At 33.6% G+C, this 20,576-nt stretch overlaps 2 protein-coding genes across 2 annotated transcripts in view; one reads left to right on the top strand and one right to left on the bottom strand.

Moving 5' to 3' along the window:
- The window catches only part of LOC119644512 (anoctamin-1), a 30,648-nt gene extending 29,339 nt beyond the window's left edge, over positions 1-1,309 (bottom strand). Inside the window, exon 1 of the mRNA XM_038044126.1 lies at positions 1,267-1,309. The gene's annotated coding sequence lies outside the window, so the exon portion shown is untranslated. The remainder of the gene's footprint in view (positions 1-1,266) is intronic.
- Positions 1,310-13,041: 11,732 nt separating this feature from the next.
- Positions 13,042-17,536, top strand: LOC119644759 (keratin-associated protein 6-2-like). Its single transcript, XM_038044482.1, has 3 exons — positions 13,042-13,228; positions 13,287-13,671; positions 17,079-17,536. The coding sequence occupies exons 1-3, from the start codon at positions 13,223-13,225 to the stop codon at positions 17,534-17,536; spliced, it is 849 nt and encodes a 282-aa protein (XP_037900410.1). The 5' UTR covers positions 13,042-13,222.
- The last annotated feature ends 3,040 nt before the right edge of the window (positions 17,537-20,576 follow it).

Raw genomic sequence — 20,576 nt, 5'->3', positions numbered from 1 at the left:
CCTCCGAATTATGCATAGACTTGTATATATTTTTATTGTATTATTATTGATATAAAATAATATATATGTATATATTTCCTTATGTAGGAGAGTTACTTTTGTTTGCCTCTTTTGAAACTATTTGATGAAATTTATTACATTTGCTTGTCACGCTTCAATTTGTCAAGATGTCTCCTCTGACTTTAGGTACCTTATAAGTGGACAACGCTTTCAAGTTCTTAAAAATCTACATCTGAAAATTTCGGATTCGATTACGACGAAGAAAGAACTGTCAGTTAGTTAGGAATTGAACAATTGATCGGTTTGTGAAAAAACTCGGATCGTCATATGGGCGCTCAATGTAATCTCCCTCTCTCTCTCTCTCTCTCTCTCTCTGTTTCTTTCTTTCTTTTCTTCTCTCTCTCCATCTCTCTGAATAATAAAAAGGCACACAAGTGCAATGAGGATATAAAATATCGCTATTGTAGACGCATTTACCAATGACACAGAAAAAAAAAAAAAAAAACACAAATGTAGCCTCATTTAGCCATTTTGAGAACAAATTATATGAAAGGGGGACTTGCTGACGAGAGTTTTCAATCAAAGGGCATAACATATTGCATATATCGGCGAAAGAATCGAGTTCGATTCGAAGGCGCTCTAAGAAAACAAAAGAATTTTACATAAATGAAATAATTTTTATTATAGAAATTTCTTGCATCGAAACGTACGAAAAATTGTTTTTATTTATATATTTATTGGGTGAAAAAACGAAACGAAGGGAAATAAATAAAATAAAGCAGTGGAGCTCAAAGCGTTTGAATAATAATTGAATTAAATTTTTACAAATGCATTTATTATTTAATAAATTTTTAAACGTACGCATCAAACTTGTCTCTTTTAACGGCAAACGATAAATCTATAAACTTTATTATGCCTATGTGAAAACGAGCTGTGGCAACACTATCGTTGTATACGTATATCGTTGAGTCAATTGCGTATGAAGGCTTCCTTTATTTATATATATATATATATATATATATATATATATGTATATCTATTTGTTTATAAGCACTATTATGAATAAATTTAACATTATTAGCTAAAAGAATAGTCATTTATTTACAATTATTTATTATTCAAAATGAGTCATGCATTTTTTCTATTTTTCTGTTAAATTATTATTACATTTTTCTGTTAGTATTATTATTTATTATATAAAGAAGACACTTTTGGGTTAGCCGAGTTAGTCGATACAATGAAACAGAAGGAGTAAATTAAACTTACTTTAAAAATATTCACTTTTCAAAGTTTTTACAATAATTTTAATGTTTATCTTTCTTTTTTTTGAACTTGTAATTATTATTTATTTATTTATTTATTTATTTAATTTTTTTTTTTTATATTACGCTGAAAAGCATTACAATTTCAAATATCGTCCTTCTTTAAAAAAAAAAAAAACATATTAATGTACTGATCAGAGGATCACACTATCAAAATTTCATATGTCATTCGAGGCATTGATCTTTGCAATTGCCGGAAGACACGAGATCGAGATTTAAACGTTTCCGTCTTCGATTTGATTTTCATTGATTGTAGTGAGACTGTCTTTGGCGAAGTGCATAAGACGGTCAAACTTCGAATTTTCTTGCAAAGCCTTTCGAATTACTTTGAAAATTCGTGTCTTACGCTTTTAACCACGCCCCCTCCTAATTCCTCTTAAAAACAATCTGTCATATATAACATGTCAGCTTAACTACGGATGCAATCGTATGACAGTTGGGTTGTATTTAAACAAGAGATCATTGTTTTGAATTGTTTTTATCTTGGTAACTAGTATCGATTGGTTAAAAATTGTTGTTTTTTTATCCGCATGTTAGGCTCATTGACGCGAGGACTTTGGCAAATTGTAGCATCTGAGATGTGTACGTCAGAGGTCGACAAAGAACAAAAGTGAAATCGCCAAAATGCTTGTTGTTGTTGCCTTAAGCATGGGATAGTGATGTTTTATCGCATATACGCCAGGAAACGCGATGCGAACTTTTCGCGGTGTTTAAGTTTCCCTTGAGTCTACGATAGTAGTTGACTTTCGATTTTTCCTACGGATGACAATACGCGGACATGGAAGAAGCCGTTAGCCCTGTGCTTTCTTATGCGATAGTTGCAAAAATGTTTGAAAATTCGTAAGTGAAAGCTTTTTAGTGAAAAAGCGTAAGCAAACGTATCGAAGCATACGTCGCTGTTAAGTAGAAACTGAAGGCATATCTGCTCCTGGGAGTCGAGTGTCCATCAATGCCATCGAACAAGAAAAAGATAGGCAACATTAAAAGCAAAAGAACTAAAGAACTAGAGTTCAAGGAGTAAACACTCCTTATAAATCTGTTTGGGGTGTTTTCATTATTACTGTGGACATGTGATATGCGATTTCCCTAAATTTTAGGAAGGAAACAAATAAAATGCAATTATTTGCTCTACTTTTGTCTTAAGTTTACTAGGGGATGGAGGAAAAATGTTATTAATTAGTATCGTCATAATTTTGCCGTTAACCTAATATCTTATAAAGCTATAAAAAATTTAAAAAGAACATAGAACATAGCCATTCTGTTTAGCCTTTTAGTTAACTTAAAATTTTTATTATGTCGCGGTTCCAATCTCTTTTTATTATTATTATTATTTTCATTTAATTATTTTTTGAAATTTCAATCACTTATTTGAAATTGTTGAACGCATAACTTTTAAGAAGAAACCGCTCGATCCTAAATGGATTTGGCGAGTCTTGTACATAACACAAGGCGCAGCGGCGTCCACCGAAACGACAACACGTTCCTTCAAATTTGAATGAAACTAAAAAAAAAACAAATAAACTCTTATCATAATTTCCTTGCAACGCGTTCTTGGTCACTTTTCATTTTCTTGCTTTTTAGCTAAATAAAATTTTCAGCATGAAATTCTTTCCGTTGTTGGATCATTTCTTTATATGCATATATATATATATATATACATATATATGTAAATGTTTATTATATTTTTTCACACAATACATATTAAAATATCTCCTTCATATTCATTAACAAATGACATCACTATTGCATACATTTTAAGTATAAATTGCTTTAAAAAAATTTTTTTTATTTTCATCACTTTACTAAATTTCTATGATTATTACACATTTTTCCTTTTAAATAATTCTGTCCCGTTTCCATATGGTGGTTATGTGAAAATAATATAAACACAAAAAAAAAAAAAAAAAAATAATGAAAAAAGAAAAAACTCGATTTTCTTCTACTCTACTCAACTTGTTTATGAATGAACTTTTAATGCAATGCTCTTATGTTGATTACAATCGAAGAAGAAGTGACTCCATTTCTTCGTAAGAGAAACTCATAAACACGGATGCATTAGAAAAACATTTGAGTTTACATACATACATATCTATCATATATATATATATATATATATATATATATATATATATATCCTCGAAGAATAACACAACCAAAGAGTGCAGAGTAGTAAGAAACATGATAGAAGGAGGAGAATGCATTGCATAAAGATTTCCTTTTTCTAAAAAGAAAATTAAAATCATAATCAGAAAAGGAAATATATATTTTTATAATAAAATAAAAATATAAATGATTATTAGAAAATATTATTGAAGCATTTTCAATAATGACAACATCGCAGACTGCCTCTCATTTTCTTAAACGACTGTTAACTAAAATTGTTGCTATTTGTTGCTCTCTACTCGGACACTCGAACACTATTTTGTTGTTATTCTTCTTTTTCTACTTCGTACCATTTCTATAACGTGCAACTTAACTCGTTAAGAGTTGTCAAACACCGCGATTAAATTTTAAGGTGAAATGAAAGCATTAAGGGATAGCATAATAGAATAACACGACAGCCAACAGCTGTTTCTAACAGAGTGCTTCAAATTGTCCATTATTTTAGTCTTCACAAATATTTCATCAGTATGCGGTAGAAACCGAAACGAAAGAAAAAAAAAAAAAGCAAGCAGAGCATAACAATTAGTTCGATTAAGACTTACTGCTACAAAAAACCAATTTAGTTAAGGACTTATAATTCTAACCTAACAGTCATATGTAAAAGAATTTGAGAAAAGTTTTTTGTACTCTTCCATCCTTATATCGTTAGAGAAGAGTCCTGAATATTTGCGTAACAATTCTCATTTTTATACCCTACCAGGATCTATTAGGTTTGTGCGGATGTATGTAACAACCATAAGGATTTAAGGTTCGCCCATCTTTTATTACACCAATCGAATCATTCAGAATCATTTTCAGAATCGATCTAAGCCTATCTATTCGTCCCACGTCTGCCATGTATTTTTGTGGTCAACCTATCGATCGCAATTTTTGAGCTATTTCAACGAAAACTGCTACGCTGACGTACTTAAACCTAAAGACAAATGCTATTAAAAATGGCTCGGATCGGTTCACTTTTCCGAACGCTCCCCATATAATGTTTTGTTTTGAAAAGTGGAAAAAATTGCTACTTTTAAAATTTCTCGACAAAAGTCACTGAGTATTTCGACACTCTAAATTGGTATGCGAAATTAGATTCGGCTGAAGCAATTTTTTGAATCCCCTCTTATATAACCGTTTCTACGAAAACGGAGTCTTCATATAATAAGCAAGTATAATTTTCGATATATCATAGTGAAAATTGGTTAACAAACGTAAGTTGACAAATAAATCAATCTTTCCGAATTTGAACCACGTAAGTCTATTTTTTGAATGCCATCACATCCAAGGATATCCGGAAAACATAGGTCTTTATGTGGAAAAGACATAATACTAATTTGACATAAAAATTTAAATGGACCAAATTTGAATCACATGGACCGCATCCCATACAAGATTTTTCATGAATATTTAGCACTTCAGGGAAGGGTGCAATTTTTAATATCTAATGGCAAAAATTGGTCCATAGTTACAATTGAGCAAAAAAAATTAATTTCGATCACATAGGTCTATCTTTTAACACTACCGCATATAGCGGGTATTATGAAAAGCTGACCTTGATATGGAAAGAAAATCTAATATCAAGTTTTTTATGACAAAAACTGGAACGTAATAAAATTTTTGGGAAGTAAATGAAGATTGGAAAATTGGGCTGGCGCTGTGTAGCGTTTTAGGCATTCCCCAATATGCGGGCCTTCATTAAAATAATGTCTTTTTTTTGATGCATTATTACCAAAACGAGTGAATAATTATATTAGTCGAAATGGTGTAGGGTATCTAAAGACCGATCTTGCCAATCTTTACTGTTCTTACTTGCTCTTACAGAATTTGAAGTCTCTTCAAATTAGCGACAAACTTATTTCCCACTGTATTATTTATTAGGAAAAAGTCAGGGATCGACAAGAATATCTTTTATGTTTTTGTGAAGCTACTTTTAATATGAATAAAAAAACTTGATTTCATATGAACTCATAATTCGGGATAGTTAATAAAGTTCTCAGTGACTAGAGGACAGCCGTGGTGAAGAGATAGGGTAGATATAATACTATAAAATATATCGTGACTAGCAGTCACTTGCTCCCTAGTTAAAATCGTAATTTCAATATTTATAATATTTCTCTGGGCTGTCTCCCGGCAAGCTTCCAGGGGACTTTGAAATATGATTATCCAAAAACACGTTAATTTTATATTATTGCTAACTGTTCGGTCTGCGATACAGGTTGGAAAATATATTTATTTATTTTTTGCAAGACGAAGTCATCGTTATTCGAAATTTCGATGGCATTATTCTGACATATCGCCCGTATCGCATATACGTCAAACTTCGAGTTTCTGTGCATTGAACCACAGAAATCACATGGCGAAGTAAAATAAAAAATAATGTGAAATACCCCTCACCACTTCATAGATATTTACATTATAACTTTTCGAAATTAGGCGTTATATGAAAAGGAGTCAAAAAAATGGTCCGATCCGATCAAGCATTTTAAATGGCTTTCTATGGCTTGATTGCGTTCAATACAAGAAAACCACAAACACAGACGACAGATGAATGGAGGCTTAAAAAATTTAGAGGTGACTCTATCTCAAATTCTTCTGGATGTTGCATACACCCACCCAAACTTAATATATTCTTGCACTGCAAGTGATGTAGGGTATAGATACGGCCCTTCTTCCGATAGAAACCTTAAAGTCATTTTCATCCAATACAATGCGCAAATGGTAATGAATTTGCTGAGAAATCGGTGCAAGCTTTTTAACATTTTTGCGAAAAGCTTTTCTTCTACGAAAATTGAATTGCGTGTCTATGACTAACAGCCCTGTTAAAAAAAAAAAAAAACACTACTTTTTTTTATGCATACATTTTGCTGTTGTAAAGCTGGTGCCGTGCCGTGGGCGGTTGCGTTAAAAATTCTACATTTTTTTTTTTTTTCACTACATTATAATAAAAATCTCTGCTTTATATAAAAGGTATTGTTGTAATTCTCTCTTGTTTAGTTTCAATCATTTTAAACAATTTTTATTAGAACCCAAGAGACATAAGCTGCTCTTTAGCACACTTTAACACATGTGTTTTTATTGTAAAGATGCATAAAGCATTTCATTTCGACTCCGTTTCAGTTCGTAAAGTCAATAAACGAACAATTTATTGTAGTATGAGTGCAATATAAAAATGCCTCTTATCCTCTCGTGTTCGTTTACTTTAACGCTGGATATCCTGTTGCAAATTGCCGCCAAATTTTTAATGTGGTGGTGGATGATGATGATGATGATGATGATGATGATGATGATGATAGGAAAAGGCCGATAAAGAAATTGTTTGATTTGTTCGATTTGCTCGAAAACGAAAAGAATTGAATTAATTTAATTATTGTTTGAGAGAAGCGTATAAAATATAAGGAGGATGGGGGAATAAACAAAATGCTGGCAAATATTAAAAGTTTATTTAAGACAAAGAAATGTTCAGCTAATGGAAGATTGGGGAAAACAAGTTAAGTATTAGCAGAGTTTCTCTTAAGTAAACAAGCTCACTTGCGAAAAGTTTTATGTATATTTATGCGCATTGCGGTAGATGAGGAATAAATTGAGCAATAATTAGAATAAATTTTTAATTACACTACAGCTGTGCTAGGATACTAGCGACTAATAATTCGTTTTTATATGGATTTTGCGAAATTTTAAAAAGTAAACTTTTTCCCCCTTTCTAGGGAATGTTTATTCATTGAAGAACTTTCTGTATGGACTTTTGCTAGCCTTTTCGCTAAACATATATTATGTGGTATATATATATATCATATAAATAATAAAATCAGTTTTCCATGGGTTTGAGGAAACGTAGCCAACCTTGAGGCATGCATCGAGGAACTGCAAAGCACATTCGCACAATTCCTGAGAATGCAGGATGGAATACCATCCGGACCCGGAAGACACAAGTGAACTTGAGTGTAGGCAATGCAGAAAGGATTTCTAGTTTCGACAGCTTAATGGGCCCAAAAATGTCGAATGACTTAAGATGATAACGATAAACAACCGCCGTAGTAGCAGTAGTAGAATAGGACGTTTGAAAGAACTCTGCAAAGAGATTTGCCTATCTCAAGATCCTGCTCTGACAACGCATAACCGACGGATAACCCGTCATCTTCCGCTTCGAGTGGACAAACTTATAAATTCTTTTAGAATCAGAATTTTAGTTTTCTGTTGCTTAACATATATTTATGCAAGAAGATATTAATCGCTATTGCCACCGCATCACCAAATCGAATTTGAAAATAAGCAAAAGCAATACTGAAATCTATTGGCAATGACACAAGGGCTATAATTTTCTTCTCTTCGTAAGTTACGACTTTGAAAATAAAGAGCTTTTAGTTGGGTGTTTATGTTGGGGACGATTCTAAAATGTTCCCTGCTGGACTTGGCATAAGCCGATTGGCAAAATTAGAGAAGCAAAATAAAAGCTACCATCGCAAGTACTTGAAAGTCAAACGGGGCACTGGGTACATGAGTTAAAACGTTTTCCCCGACATCGTTTTAGATCTTTCTGATCTGAAAGGGATCTCCATCGAACTCCATAAGAATACATTTTCTTATTATTAGTTTCGATGATTAACTCCGAAACCACATTGATAGAATATTGAATATACTATCACAGCTCAATGCTTTTCGTGAAAGCCTACAGCTGCTAGTTTGAGTTAAATGGAAAAATTGTGGATCAACATTATGGAAACATGTATATTCTTAGAAGGAGAAGCCAAGTCATTGCAAAGGAAGAGAAAATAGCAAAGTGCTGGTCGAGACGGATTTTCTAGTTAGTATTAGCTAATTGCATTTTGATTTAAATTTCAATTCATAGCCGTCGGAAGCTCCGTGCGCTGCCGCATCAACATTATAGTCGCAAAAACGACATTCGATCAGAAGGTGGGATTAAGGCGTGTTCTTTGAATATGATCAAATGTGATTCGTTCAATGCTTTTAAAGATATTTCTTTTGATAGCTTCTAGATATATACTGCGGTGCTTGTACACATAAATGTCCACTCATGAATTGTATGTGTGTGGTTTAACAAAATAATTGGCCTATATAGTTCTGTTCGCCCATCCAATAGCTGATAATATTTCTCTAGCGAGTTATTGACAAAGTACTTTACTATAACCGCATGATACGGGTTCTGTGCAATAACTGATGACAAGTAATATTACAATCACAAGCAATATGGACTAAGTAACAATTACTAATAAGAAAACACAGAAGATTGCAGTGAATAGAGACGCTAGTTACTGGACGTGCAATCTCATTCCTCAAAACAGGGGAAAAATTCCTGGATAACGATGCAGATAGATGAGTGTTCGAACGGACGTATCTGAAGCGTCCTTCTGGGCGTTGCAAACGTGTTGACAAAATGAATATACCTGTCATCGTTCGGTGATGGGTCTAAAACGGAAATTGGAAAAAAGAAAAAGGAAACGCTTACTTAAGGAAGCGGATACGTTTGCCTTGGGTTTTTTTTTACTTTTCGTACAAAATGCAATCTATGTACGGCTCTAACTGAAAGCTGAAACGCATCTAATACGCTTTCCTTTTGGCTGCGAACACTGTAACCGTACGCCGTGTTTATGAGCCGTGCACGTCATGTCATGTCATGAACATGAAATTGTCAGTGTGATGGAATGTTTCACTTCAAGTTTCAGATTCTCTTCTTAATATTTTGCACATATTGCCGGCAATCGCATAGGTTTCAAAGTGCACTTTTTCTCACTCTGAAAAACTTGACTCGGTTATGCTATACTCAGTGTACGGGCGTATGCGTGTACGTAGCCATTTTACGAAATCCATTAGCACAGCTATAGAACATACATATATTACAGGTTATATTGCGTTGAGTTATTTACGTTTACGAAACGTGTTACGCACTTAATGTTAAGGTATTTTGCAGTTGGTTTGCGAAGTCAAGCACGCGAAGTGTTTCAAAATATTCGATCTAAACTGGCGAACGATTTCGTTCTTCTGTTTGTGATGAAATTAATGACCTTTTTTAACTTGCCCAAAAAAAAAGCATACATATATATATATATATATATAAAAGCATACATATATATATTATAAAAACGTTTAAGCCTTTGTTTTAAAATTTGTCTTAAGGTCAATCTATAGAGAAAAACAGAGTAGAAAATGTCAACGATTTTTAAAAATCAATAATTATACATAATATAATATAATAATATAATAATGCATATAATAATAATCATTATAAGTATTTAATAATGAATTCATAATCTTCACACTTTAACTCTTTCGATTAATATACGTTATCTTTTGAATTTTATTTCGTAAATTTGCTTATCATTGTCTATAGTCTATATACATACGCACAAGACGTTGTAAATATTAAAGTTGAAGCTATAAACTTGACCTATAAAGGGAAACATAAAAGTCGTTATAATATATTAAAAATCAATTCATTATGAAATTTGATTTTAAAAGAGTGCTAAACACTATATAATTGCGGTGAGGGGGAAAAAGAATACAAAGATTTACCGACATGATTAACATGAAATAAATTTAATTTAATTGCAAAATAAATTTAACAACAACAACAAGCATCGTAACAGTTTTCTTTTTAAGGGCATTTACCTTTGTTGTAATATCTTAGTTTGTTGAAGCAGGACGCAAGATCGAATCGCCGAGGGTCTACACTACATAAAACTATGAATACACATTCGCTATCATCTGCCCGATAATTATTATGAACGAACTGCTTAAAGTTCATTCGACGAATGTAAACATTTCCTTGATATTCTTAGGTTTCTTATTCATTTCACTCGTTTATCTCTTGGGATCATGTCGGAAAACCTGCCCTTTGTTTTTTTTTTTTTTTTTTTTTTCTTTACAGAAACTACTTAAACGTATCGCTCATCGTCGTGAAGGCATCATCCACGCTTCAATAATATTTCCAAATATTATGATAATGATGAGCAAAAAACAGAGTGCCTTGCTATAACAACCGCGGCGGCTTTTACTCTTCCTAACGATTCCGTGTTAATAGAAATGATATGAAATTTTCAAGAGTGCATTTATACAGCAACGCTTTGCCATGAGAATTGAATCTTAAACAGCCTGCAGATACGATGTGATTTCGAACGAATAGATCGAGCAGGACGATGCGAAGCGAAAAATGATTTGCATTGAATGCGCCCTCTTTCGTTAATGAACAACATTGACGCCATCATTTAAGTCAGCGATTCCGATTTTAACATGGAACGCGACAATTGCGACAATCGACTATGACTAATTGTCCCGCAATTTCATACCAATGATTTTATGAATCGAGCCAAGCCGAACTGGAGAATTCGTAACGAGCGTTCAACTTGCCACACTGGTTAGAATATACGCCAATACATTGCAATCAAATATCTTAGCTAAGCAGAGGTCTCTCCAATCGCACCAGAAGTCCCCACTTGCGAGTCGGACGCGGAAAAATACTACTCTTTACTTTTCTTGCTCAACACCCTATAGCCCTTTGAGGCCGACAGCATGTCTGCTGCATGTGTAGCGAATATCCACTGACAGGCTAGTCATAGAGAAAGGAGAAAAAGAAACAAGAAAGGCAATCGACAAAGACAATTATCATAATTCATTGAAGATTTCCCTTCCTCTCACTATACCGTACGTCGTAAAATGATGCCAAATGTTATGAATAGTTTTTTTTAGTTTCCGCCTAACTATTAAGAACATTAGCATTTGAATTCATGTGTGTATTTTATTTATTTATTTTTTTTTTAAAGCGAGTTTCAACGTTTTCATATTCATCATTTGAAAATTTAGTGGTATACTAAATTCACTTTAGCGAATGTAACATTCGAAGAACTTGCAAGCAAGTTTGCATAACGCCTGCATTCTCATGTGAGCGTCTCCGTCATGTCTTGCTTGTTCTTCCTTGCGCTTCTTCCTTATGTTATGAATGGGAAGAGTTTATTTATTTCGGCGAGAAAGCCGAAACTCAGTACATGCATACTTGAATTAATTTCGAAGATCAAGTGCGACAATGCATGTCCAGTGTGTGAATGAAAGCTTAATAAATAAAAAATGAGAATTTTAATAATTTTTATGAAAAACTTATGATCTCTTACATCTATGCAGCATTAGACATTTAAGAAGAAAATCGCCCTTAATCAGTCTGCTGCTTACACGCTGACATGATTAATAATAACACTTTGATGATTCGCTTCAAGGACACCCTGGATTGTTATAAATACTTGAGTTACACAACTCGGAGAAGTGTTCTCTAACTCTGCGGTATTTCTTCTTGCACTCATCTTTTCTTCGTTTTTTTTTTTTTTTTGCTTTAGTTTCTGCTCAGCTTATTTTTATATCCACCACTGTATTATGGGTCCGTTTATTTTTTTCTAAAATATATGTAACATCCAATAGGAGACTTCAGAGTATACTACTACTACTGTACTGAACTTGATCAGCGTGAAATTCTGAGTTGATTTAGCCATGTCCGTCAGTCTGTATGTCTATGTATTGTTGGTACTCTCGTGGTCGCGACAATGAAGATATCGACTTCAAATTAGGTAGGATCATTAGAAGTTTCTACGCAGGTTGACATTGAAAATGCTTTAAATTGGCCAGAACAGAAGCGCGCAGAAGAAGGTAAACGGAACGCAACTCAATTTTTTCTAACAAAATATTTCGGATCTTTGGTCGTTACTTGGAAATTATTAAAGCTAGAAGGTTGAAACTTTCCAGATTTGCATTTTACCCTTTAGGTCCAAAAATGGAACCAATCGGTGTCCTTACAAAGTTACGAGTAATTGAATTTAATTTTTCCTTTTTTCACTTTTTTGAGGATTAATGCGTATTTATTATCATAAGGCAAAGAAGAGAAAACGTTTAAAAGTATTTGGTACACTCCTCAAATGCAAGATATGTTATCTGCCTACAAATGGGTTAATTTTAAAATGTATATGCTAAACACCGACATTACTTTTTTCCTAATAATACCAGCGATATGGGTATCAAATAAAAGAACTTGGAGAGTAGAATGCGAAAAACACAATGTTGGGTATGCGAGATTCGGCCCCTGCCGAGTATAACCTTCTTATCTATTCTTTCTGCAAAAAGGCTTACAGGTAAATTTTACAGGTATATATATATATATATATATATATATATATATAAATATGTACAATAAGTTATCGCTGACATAATTTATTGTGTTAGTTATGGAAGAAATTATTTTATTATTTACTTTACGGACGAATTTGTTATCAAAAATTTGTATTTTCTTCTTCACTGTTCAATGTTATGCGATTTTTTTACTTTTTGCTTATCGATTATTACTACCTGCGTTTCCAGCCGACATTATTACAAGATTTATCTTATTAATATTCTTTGTGTGTGACCTTGTAACTTCAACAAAGATCTTAGGAATATTCAAATATATCCAAATGAGTTCCCGATCAGTGTTTCGAAGATATAACGAAAACAAAAAGAAGTCGCTCCAACTTTATTAAGTAATTTTGCAGTCAACGTTGTCGTGTTTGTTGGTCAATCAAATACTATTTAAAATACTTTTGCTTGGTTAACGTTTCTCCCTTAGATAGATTTATGTTATAGATGACTAACTAACTATAAAAGTCGAAAACAAACTTATCAAAGTTATTAGTTAATCGAAAGCAAGCTATCTACAAGCATCTTCAAAAGGCTTAATATCGTTTACACTTCTCTTCGAATATAATTATCATTGAAATAGCATCGAAATGAAGGTAATATACGATCTGGATCTTAACGATGAATAAAAAGTTGATAAAGCTTTTCTTTTAGATTTGTTTGTGTTTTTTGGGAATTTTGGCTGCAGCTCAAGCCGGTTTCTTGGGTCTATTCAACGGTGGCGAAAATTATGGCGGTGGCTATAGCTCTAATTACCATTATGACGATCATCATCATCATGATCACGGTAATTATGAGGATGTAAAAATTGTTAAAGTTATCTCACACGACCACGATGAAGGCTACGGTCATGGTGGTTATGGCGGCGGTTATCATTCCGGCGGACATGGCGGAGACGTTAAATATGTTCAAGTTGTTCATGAAGATAGTCATGGATACGGTCATGGCGGCTACGAAGGCGGTTATGGTCATGGTGGCTATGAAGGCGGTTACGGTCATGGTGGCGGTGAAGTGAAAATTGTTAAAGTAATTAGCCATGGCGGCCATCACGAAGGCAGCTACGGTCATGGTCACGGTTGGTAATAAGACTTTCACATGTTTTTTTAAGCTTACAACATAGCTTACACCTTTAATTTATTCGACTTACTTTCGCATCATCGATTTTTATTTTTTTGTTTTTCTCTAATTCCCCCGCACGGTTCTTCCCTCTTACTATCCTCCTTTCTGTTATATAGTTTTCATTACGTATTTTAAGTCCAACATTTATGTTGTAAATGTAGTAAAATATTTTTATGATTAGTTGTTTTAATCGTTTACCAAATATATATGAAAAAACATTTCAAAGAAACAAGTAGATAGATAATCTTTGTATTTAAATCAAGTGTTTTGAGCTCGAAAGTTTCACTTCACATTATTTGATTAACAGGTAAAATAGCGGGACTTTAAGGGATAGATGATATAAACCAAATTAATGGATGATAATGCAGTCGCTTAGGCCTTTCTCTTGTCTATCCTACGCGACTCATTGTTACGAATTGTAAGCCTAAGGAAGTCTTTGGGACAATTTAGTGTTTAAAATCTACAATTCGTGATGTGATCGCTGAGCGTCTTGGCTCGTAGCGTATCTGGATACATTCTGGATGCCCTGTACCATTGCCTAATCAAAACTAGGCAGATGAAATGTCGGCAATCTGTACAATTTCTTCGTGTTAATGAGTAAAATGTTTTAGTTGAGCTTAAATTATTCCACACTTAAGCGCATCATAACTTCCTTTCCATTTCTTGTCTTCGCGAAACGGGCCAAATTCATTCATACCATCCGCAAATTCAAAGGTAAAGTATAGCAAGAATTTTATATACCTTGCCTGAGCTCCTCCGATTTTGACTAGATATGAAAATATTTTTTTCGCGAGAAAGAAACTTTATTTCGTAAGCTATACTAAGAGATATTTCATTTATGACAATGTACGAATTTCGCCTGGAAAGGACAACTAGAATGATGAGACTATTTACCTACAAAAGGATTTATTTTGTGTGTGTGTGTGTGTATCGGCATAGCAATGGAAAGTCTGCTTAAACAGTTAATCAATGAAATCACTGGCAATTAGAAGGAGCAATGTCGAGAGATCACAGCTCGGAGGACAGTACCTTCCAGTTCAGTCCTTGGGCGAATGTTGTCATATACCTACGAATGCCATTATGCTAAAAAATGTTGATATCATGACCTTGGATGGATTTTTATCGCCAAGTTTTTCGATTCATGCACCGTGTTGTTTTACTCTTCGGACATTGTAGAGTGTCCATTTTCGTCACTCGTGGCGACTCAGAGACGCTGTCCTTCAAATTAACTAGGAAGCCTTACGCTTTCCTATTTCGGATTTTCTTTTGTTTTTTGGGTAAAATCGACTCCAAAATTATTTGGTGACATGGAGAGATTATAGTTTGACAATTGTTTACTTACGACTGTAAATGGGCAATTAATGTAGTCATTAACTTCCGGGACAACCACATAGGCAGCTGTTAAAATTTTATATACGAGCACAACGCTTTTAGTGACGAACCTCACGAAACAGTTCTTTTGCTGGACAAAGGCGACAAAGCCAAAGTCAGCGTTGCTTTTAAAAGTTACATAGGCTAGCTATTTTCTGCTGAATGCATTAGAGACTCAAAAAAAAAAAAAAAAAAAACGGTTATGGCAACAAAACGTATAAGAGTTTTGAAGATTTTTCCCAATAATCAAAAAAGAAAATTTCGAGGAGTGACAAAGACCCTAAAGATGTCATCAAGGAGCATACTCACTACTCACGTATAAAAATTTGGCATTATTTTGATTCGACTAACCGAATCAGAGAAGGAGTGTAAATCATAATAGGATTCGTGTTTTTACAAGCAACGTAGAAAGCCTTAAATAGTGAATTGTCAAAGTGGTAGAATGATACGTTAATTTGGATATAGTGTCTCGATGCTCGTTCTCGAGTATTAATTAATTAATTTTATTAAGTCAAAAAAGGCGTCGAGGTTACTCCATTAACCGACTTAACAATAAAGACGATCCCAAGTGCATGTCTCTCTCCGCTTAGAAAGAGATGAAAAATTAAAAAATTTCATGTGCTTAACTCATGCAGCAGATTATCATTGGGGTCTCATCCCCCTCCTTGTAAGACAAGCAGAAGAAATTGTTTTTGGTCTAATTCTGTTTTATGTATATATCACATTCAATACTGGGATACTACACTGTTCACTCGACAAACTGCGATAAACTGTCAATAAGTTTTTCCCAGCACCGTAGGCCTAGGTAAGTTTTTAGTAAGGTAAGGTATGATAACTTCACGCAACCCGGCCGATATATCCCAGATTAAATATGTCCATTAAAATCAAAAAATCTTTCCTTTAGTATGGATGCGTTATCTGAATGGGTTAGGAAATACTTTCGCACTGATGATGTCGGTAAATATTTGAGTTTCGGTAAATATTAGAGCGATATCTGCAACGCTTCGACAGCTAGGCACAGAAACATTTTAGAGATTTGGTTATTTAGGGAACTTTCCGGGCTTTTTACTGTCGTCCACTTGGTCATAAGTCGATCGCAACTTTTCATGAAATTATGTTAAGAAGAATTTGTATTTAGAGGCATAAAAATTTACATGAAACTTAAATCATCGATTAATAATAAATATGAAAAGAGAGAGTATGTGATCCATATGTTTTCAACTATATTATATCCCAATATGATAAGTGGAAATTTTCGCAATAAAGTATGTTACGCTTTTGATTATTATTTAATATGAATAAATAATTGTTTATTTAGCCTTAAGTTATATTATATTTTAGGATGTTAATTAGTTCTCCTAATCGAGAAATGTCAAGTCATGCTCGCATTATTATCATTGTTATTATTATTATTGTTATTCATTAATTTTATTATTTAGTGTACATGTCAACAATTTATTTATTGTAATACCGGTTTTATTAAATTTAAAATAAAAAAAAAAAAAAATTTAATTTTTTATTTTTTGCTTTTACCAAATTAAAAAGTTCTATTGTGATTTCAAATAATGAAAACTTGTTCTTAATTAATAAAAATAGAAACAATGAAGAAGAACTGAATGCATAGGCAAGAAGAGGTATGCACTAAGCTTAAAGGCAAGAAATCGAAAACTCAATAAAATCCCAAATAAAGTTTAAGTATAAAAGCAGAAGCAATTATAAGAAATAGAAGTGTGATGACTTCAGTTCTTTAAAGTTCAAACATATTTGAAAATTTGAAATCCATAAACATTTAACTGAAAATGAAAGTAAATAAAAAATGTTTTTTAGTGTTTTTTGATTTGGAAGTGTATCTTTTATAAATTTTTATCTTCAAACTTAAGGTATTTACGAGCTTATTGGCCTTAGCTACCCTTTGGGCTTCAGTGAACGCAAGCTTTATTGGTGGTAGTTATGGAGGCGGCCATGGTGGCGGCTATGGTGGCGGCTATGGTGGTGGCTACGGTGGTGGCTACGGCGGCGGCTATGGTCACGGAGGTGGCTATGGACATGGCAGTGTTAAGGTTGTCAAAGTTATAGGTCACAGCGGCGGTCATGGAGGTGGCTATGGCGGCGGTTATGGTGGAGGTTACGGTGGCGGCTATGGTGGTGGCTACGGTGGCGGTTATGGTGGCGGTCATGGTGGCGGCTATGGAGGCGGTCACGGTCATCATGTTCAGGTGTTCAAAGTCCAAAGTCTAGGCAGCTACCACGGCCATGGCGGCGGTTATGGCGGTGGTTATGGCGGCGGCTATGGCGGTGGCTACGGTGGTGGTTATGGTCATGGCCATGGTGGCAGTTATGGCGGTAGCTATGGACATGGTGGTCACGTCCAAGTTGTTAAGGTACTTTCTGGCGGACACGGACATGGATGGTAGTTATTTTGTTATTCATTTCATATAAATAAACTAACTGTATATACTAAGAGAATAACTTTTTCATTTTATTGCTACTCATTTAAGTTTTTGCTTCAAATTCAATTTAAAAACAAATTTTATAAGCGAGAACTTGAAACAAACTTTTTAAAATTCTACAGTATTCTTACCGCGAATAATGACGGTATCCATTGATTGATTGGAACCATATTTATGCTTATTTTGTCGATGATTTTATTACATATTTATCTCAAATTTAGAAAAAACCTTGCAGTGCCTGTCGAACATAATATGAAATTTGCAGCTTAAAGCCAAATTTCAGTCTAATATCTTAACAAATGCAAACTGGGTACTCTAAACTGGGATATAACTAAATCAAATTCGGTTTTTACGCAGACCAATATATATATTATATATATTTTCTGAGGTCTCTGATATGTGTTCCTGGGAGTCGAATAAATCTAATGCAGTGATATTTCCTAGCTATGCTTAATGTAAAAATCAATATATTCCAAGCAACATTTACTGCAATCGCTGCTCTGCTTCAGACAATCTGATATATAATGTGAATACTCGAAGTCGGTCATTCATCAAGCTTTGACAAATTTTGCGCATATTATTATGCTTGTGGGGAAACTCTTTGTATTAAAAAGCATTGAAAAGTAATGCGTTCACTTGATTTTTATCGTGTATTTGCCATGTATGAGACATCATTCATCAGTAATGTAAACGTCAAACTCTAATAGATGACTATGTAGCAACCTCTTGACGAAGATTTTCTTATTTCCCGAAGAAAATTATTAAAAGTTCGGCTTCTGGTTTATTTTGCACAAAGTCAATTACATATTTTCCAGTCGATTGGCTAACATACATCATTAAGTCAAATGATAGCGGACTTACAACACACTTACTTACTTACACTCACTTAGAGCATATTAGTTGCATTATTTTCAACGGATTTTGTTTTCCTACTCCTTTAAATATTGAATTTTTAAAATCATTCCTTTAATTGTAATTTTGCTGTTATCGATCTTCAACGCCTACAAGTAATAAAAACATTGACTGTTCAATGATTGTTACATAAATCTTGAAGGTTTGCTTAGGAACTGAACGTATCTTTCAAATCCGCTTCCGCTATAGTAAATATGTATGCATATATGTACGAAAACAAAAAGCGAACTACCTCGCACTGAACGTGTTTGTTATTTCCTGCCAATCTATTACTTCTGGTGTTTCTTAGGGTTAGCCATTTTTTCTTTACATTCTTTGTAAATAACTTTCCTGAGTCCATTCAACATTCCCGTGTATTAATGCTTGACGTACTCTTTCACTTTACTTTGACACAATGTAAGATGATAAGCTCTTCAGCTTGATCTTGTTAACCTGCATGCATGATATGTAACTAATAGAATGTGTGTATAATAACTTAACAAAAATGTAAGAAGTTGTCATTTGCTGGCCCCTTCTTATCGTATTGATAATTACATCCTGGAAATTGCGTCATACTATTACTATAAATATTTAAGTGTTGTTTTCGGCTTAAAACTCGCATTGAGGTTTCAAAATATAGGCAAAATATAGCGTTTATAGCTGAATGCAGCGCTGCACTTAGCTAAATGCTGCACCTAGCTGAATGCAGTGCTGCACTTCTTCTTTAAGAAATATGTGATCTCAGCATCATTTAAAATGCATGGCGATGTTATTCTCCCACAAAGGGAATTTTCCTTTCTACAGAAAGAAAATATTTCTTACATTTCACTTCTCTTATATTTAGTGAGATGACTACAGTTGTATAGAAAGTGAATTTTCTCGCCTTTAAAACTAAGAAAAGACCGTTCATTAGCTTTTATTAACCAATTAATGATTTTGTGTTCATTATGGCTTGATCGCACGCGATGGTTCTACATCGAATCTAATACTAATTACTCTTGTGACTGCGTTCAATTTAAAGGACTCAACTTTTGAGATATTTTGATGAAATTTGTGACAACAACAGGTTTTGGCCCAAGGATGAATGGTGGAACGATTTTCGACCAATTCCCACGTAACGCCTCATATTAAAGGACGGTGTAGGTTGTTTTATGACGGTTCGTGGCCCAGCATAGTCCTTTTGCTTGTTTAAATTAACTCTATTTGCCTTTTATGTTTTTCATACATTTCTTGATGCGCTTTTGCGCATTTTGTTTTATTTAATTTGTTAAAAAGCTACGGCACTTTTAAATTGGGGTTGTCTTTGCGATTGTTGTCCACGTTAAAGACAATTTTGAATCTTCAAGCTTATCTAAGACATTGGTAAATAGTAGACAAAATGCACATCCACACAGCATTTATTGTTTAAGAGTTTATTATGTTAATCAGACTTGTACGAAAAAAGAAAAGAAAAACAACAACAAATCCATTACACAATCACATTTATATGGAAATGTTAAGCAACCTGCGTTTTCTTGCGCGGTCTTAATTGTATTCCATTGTCTCAAAGACACCATTATCGCCAGTCAAATTCTATATGATATTCGAATTAAATCTAGCTTGGTGTTATTGGTAAAAAAAAAAAGAAATGAAATTTTCCTTTTTTCGTTAATATTAACAACAAGTTCGTTAATACGTAAAAGAAAACGGTAAGCCATAAAACGGTTAAAGGAAAAGGTTATTTTCTGTCCATCCTATCACACTAGACTTGCACAGGAGCTCAGTTTCAGAAATACTATATAGAACATCGCAACGGTTTCAATGTCCGCCTGATTCGAGTCGAACTTCCTTTATTCGAATGCATCAGGAATTTTCCAACATATATTTAAAAAAAAAACGACAATAATAATAGCGGAAGTAACGCTTTCAACTTATTACTTTTCAGTAAATGATACTCTTAGTCAGAAAATATAAATTGAAAAGATATTAAACTTATGTCGAATTCTAATCCAAAATAATTTCGAATAATTGTTAATAGTATTCACAAACGCGAAGATGATGAGATTCGAATTGAATTCTTACACACCTCTAATACTTGTTCAAGTAAAATTCTGCGATGGGGCTATATTTTAGC

The sequence above is a fragment of the Glossina fuscipes genome, unplaced genomic scaffold (assembly GCF_014805625.2).
Source record: "Glossina fuscipes isolate IAEA_lab_2018 unplaced genomic scaffold, Yale_Gfus_2 0, whole genome shotgun sequence".
NCBI lineage: Eukaryota > Metazoa > Arthropoda > Insecta > Diptera > Glossinidae > Glossina > Glossina fuscipes.
The sequence above is the reverse complement of the archived record's forward strand: the minus strand, read 5'-3'. Positions and strand labels throughout refer to the sequence as shown.

Excerpts from the sequence above, each read along its gene's own strand:
- LOC119644759 (XM_038044482.1), top strand. Across the intron at positions 13,672-17,078 it reads TGTTAAAGTAATTAGCCATG|GCGGCCATGGTGGCGGCTAT; the intron begins GCGGCCATCACG and ends GTAGTTATGGAG.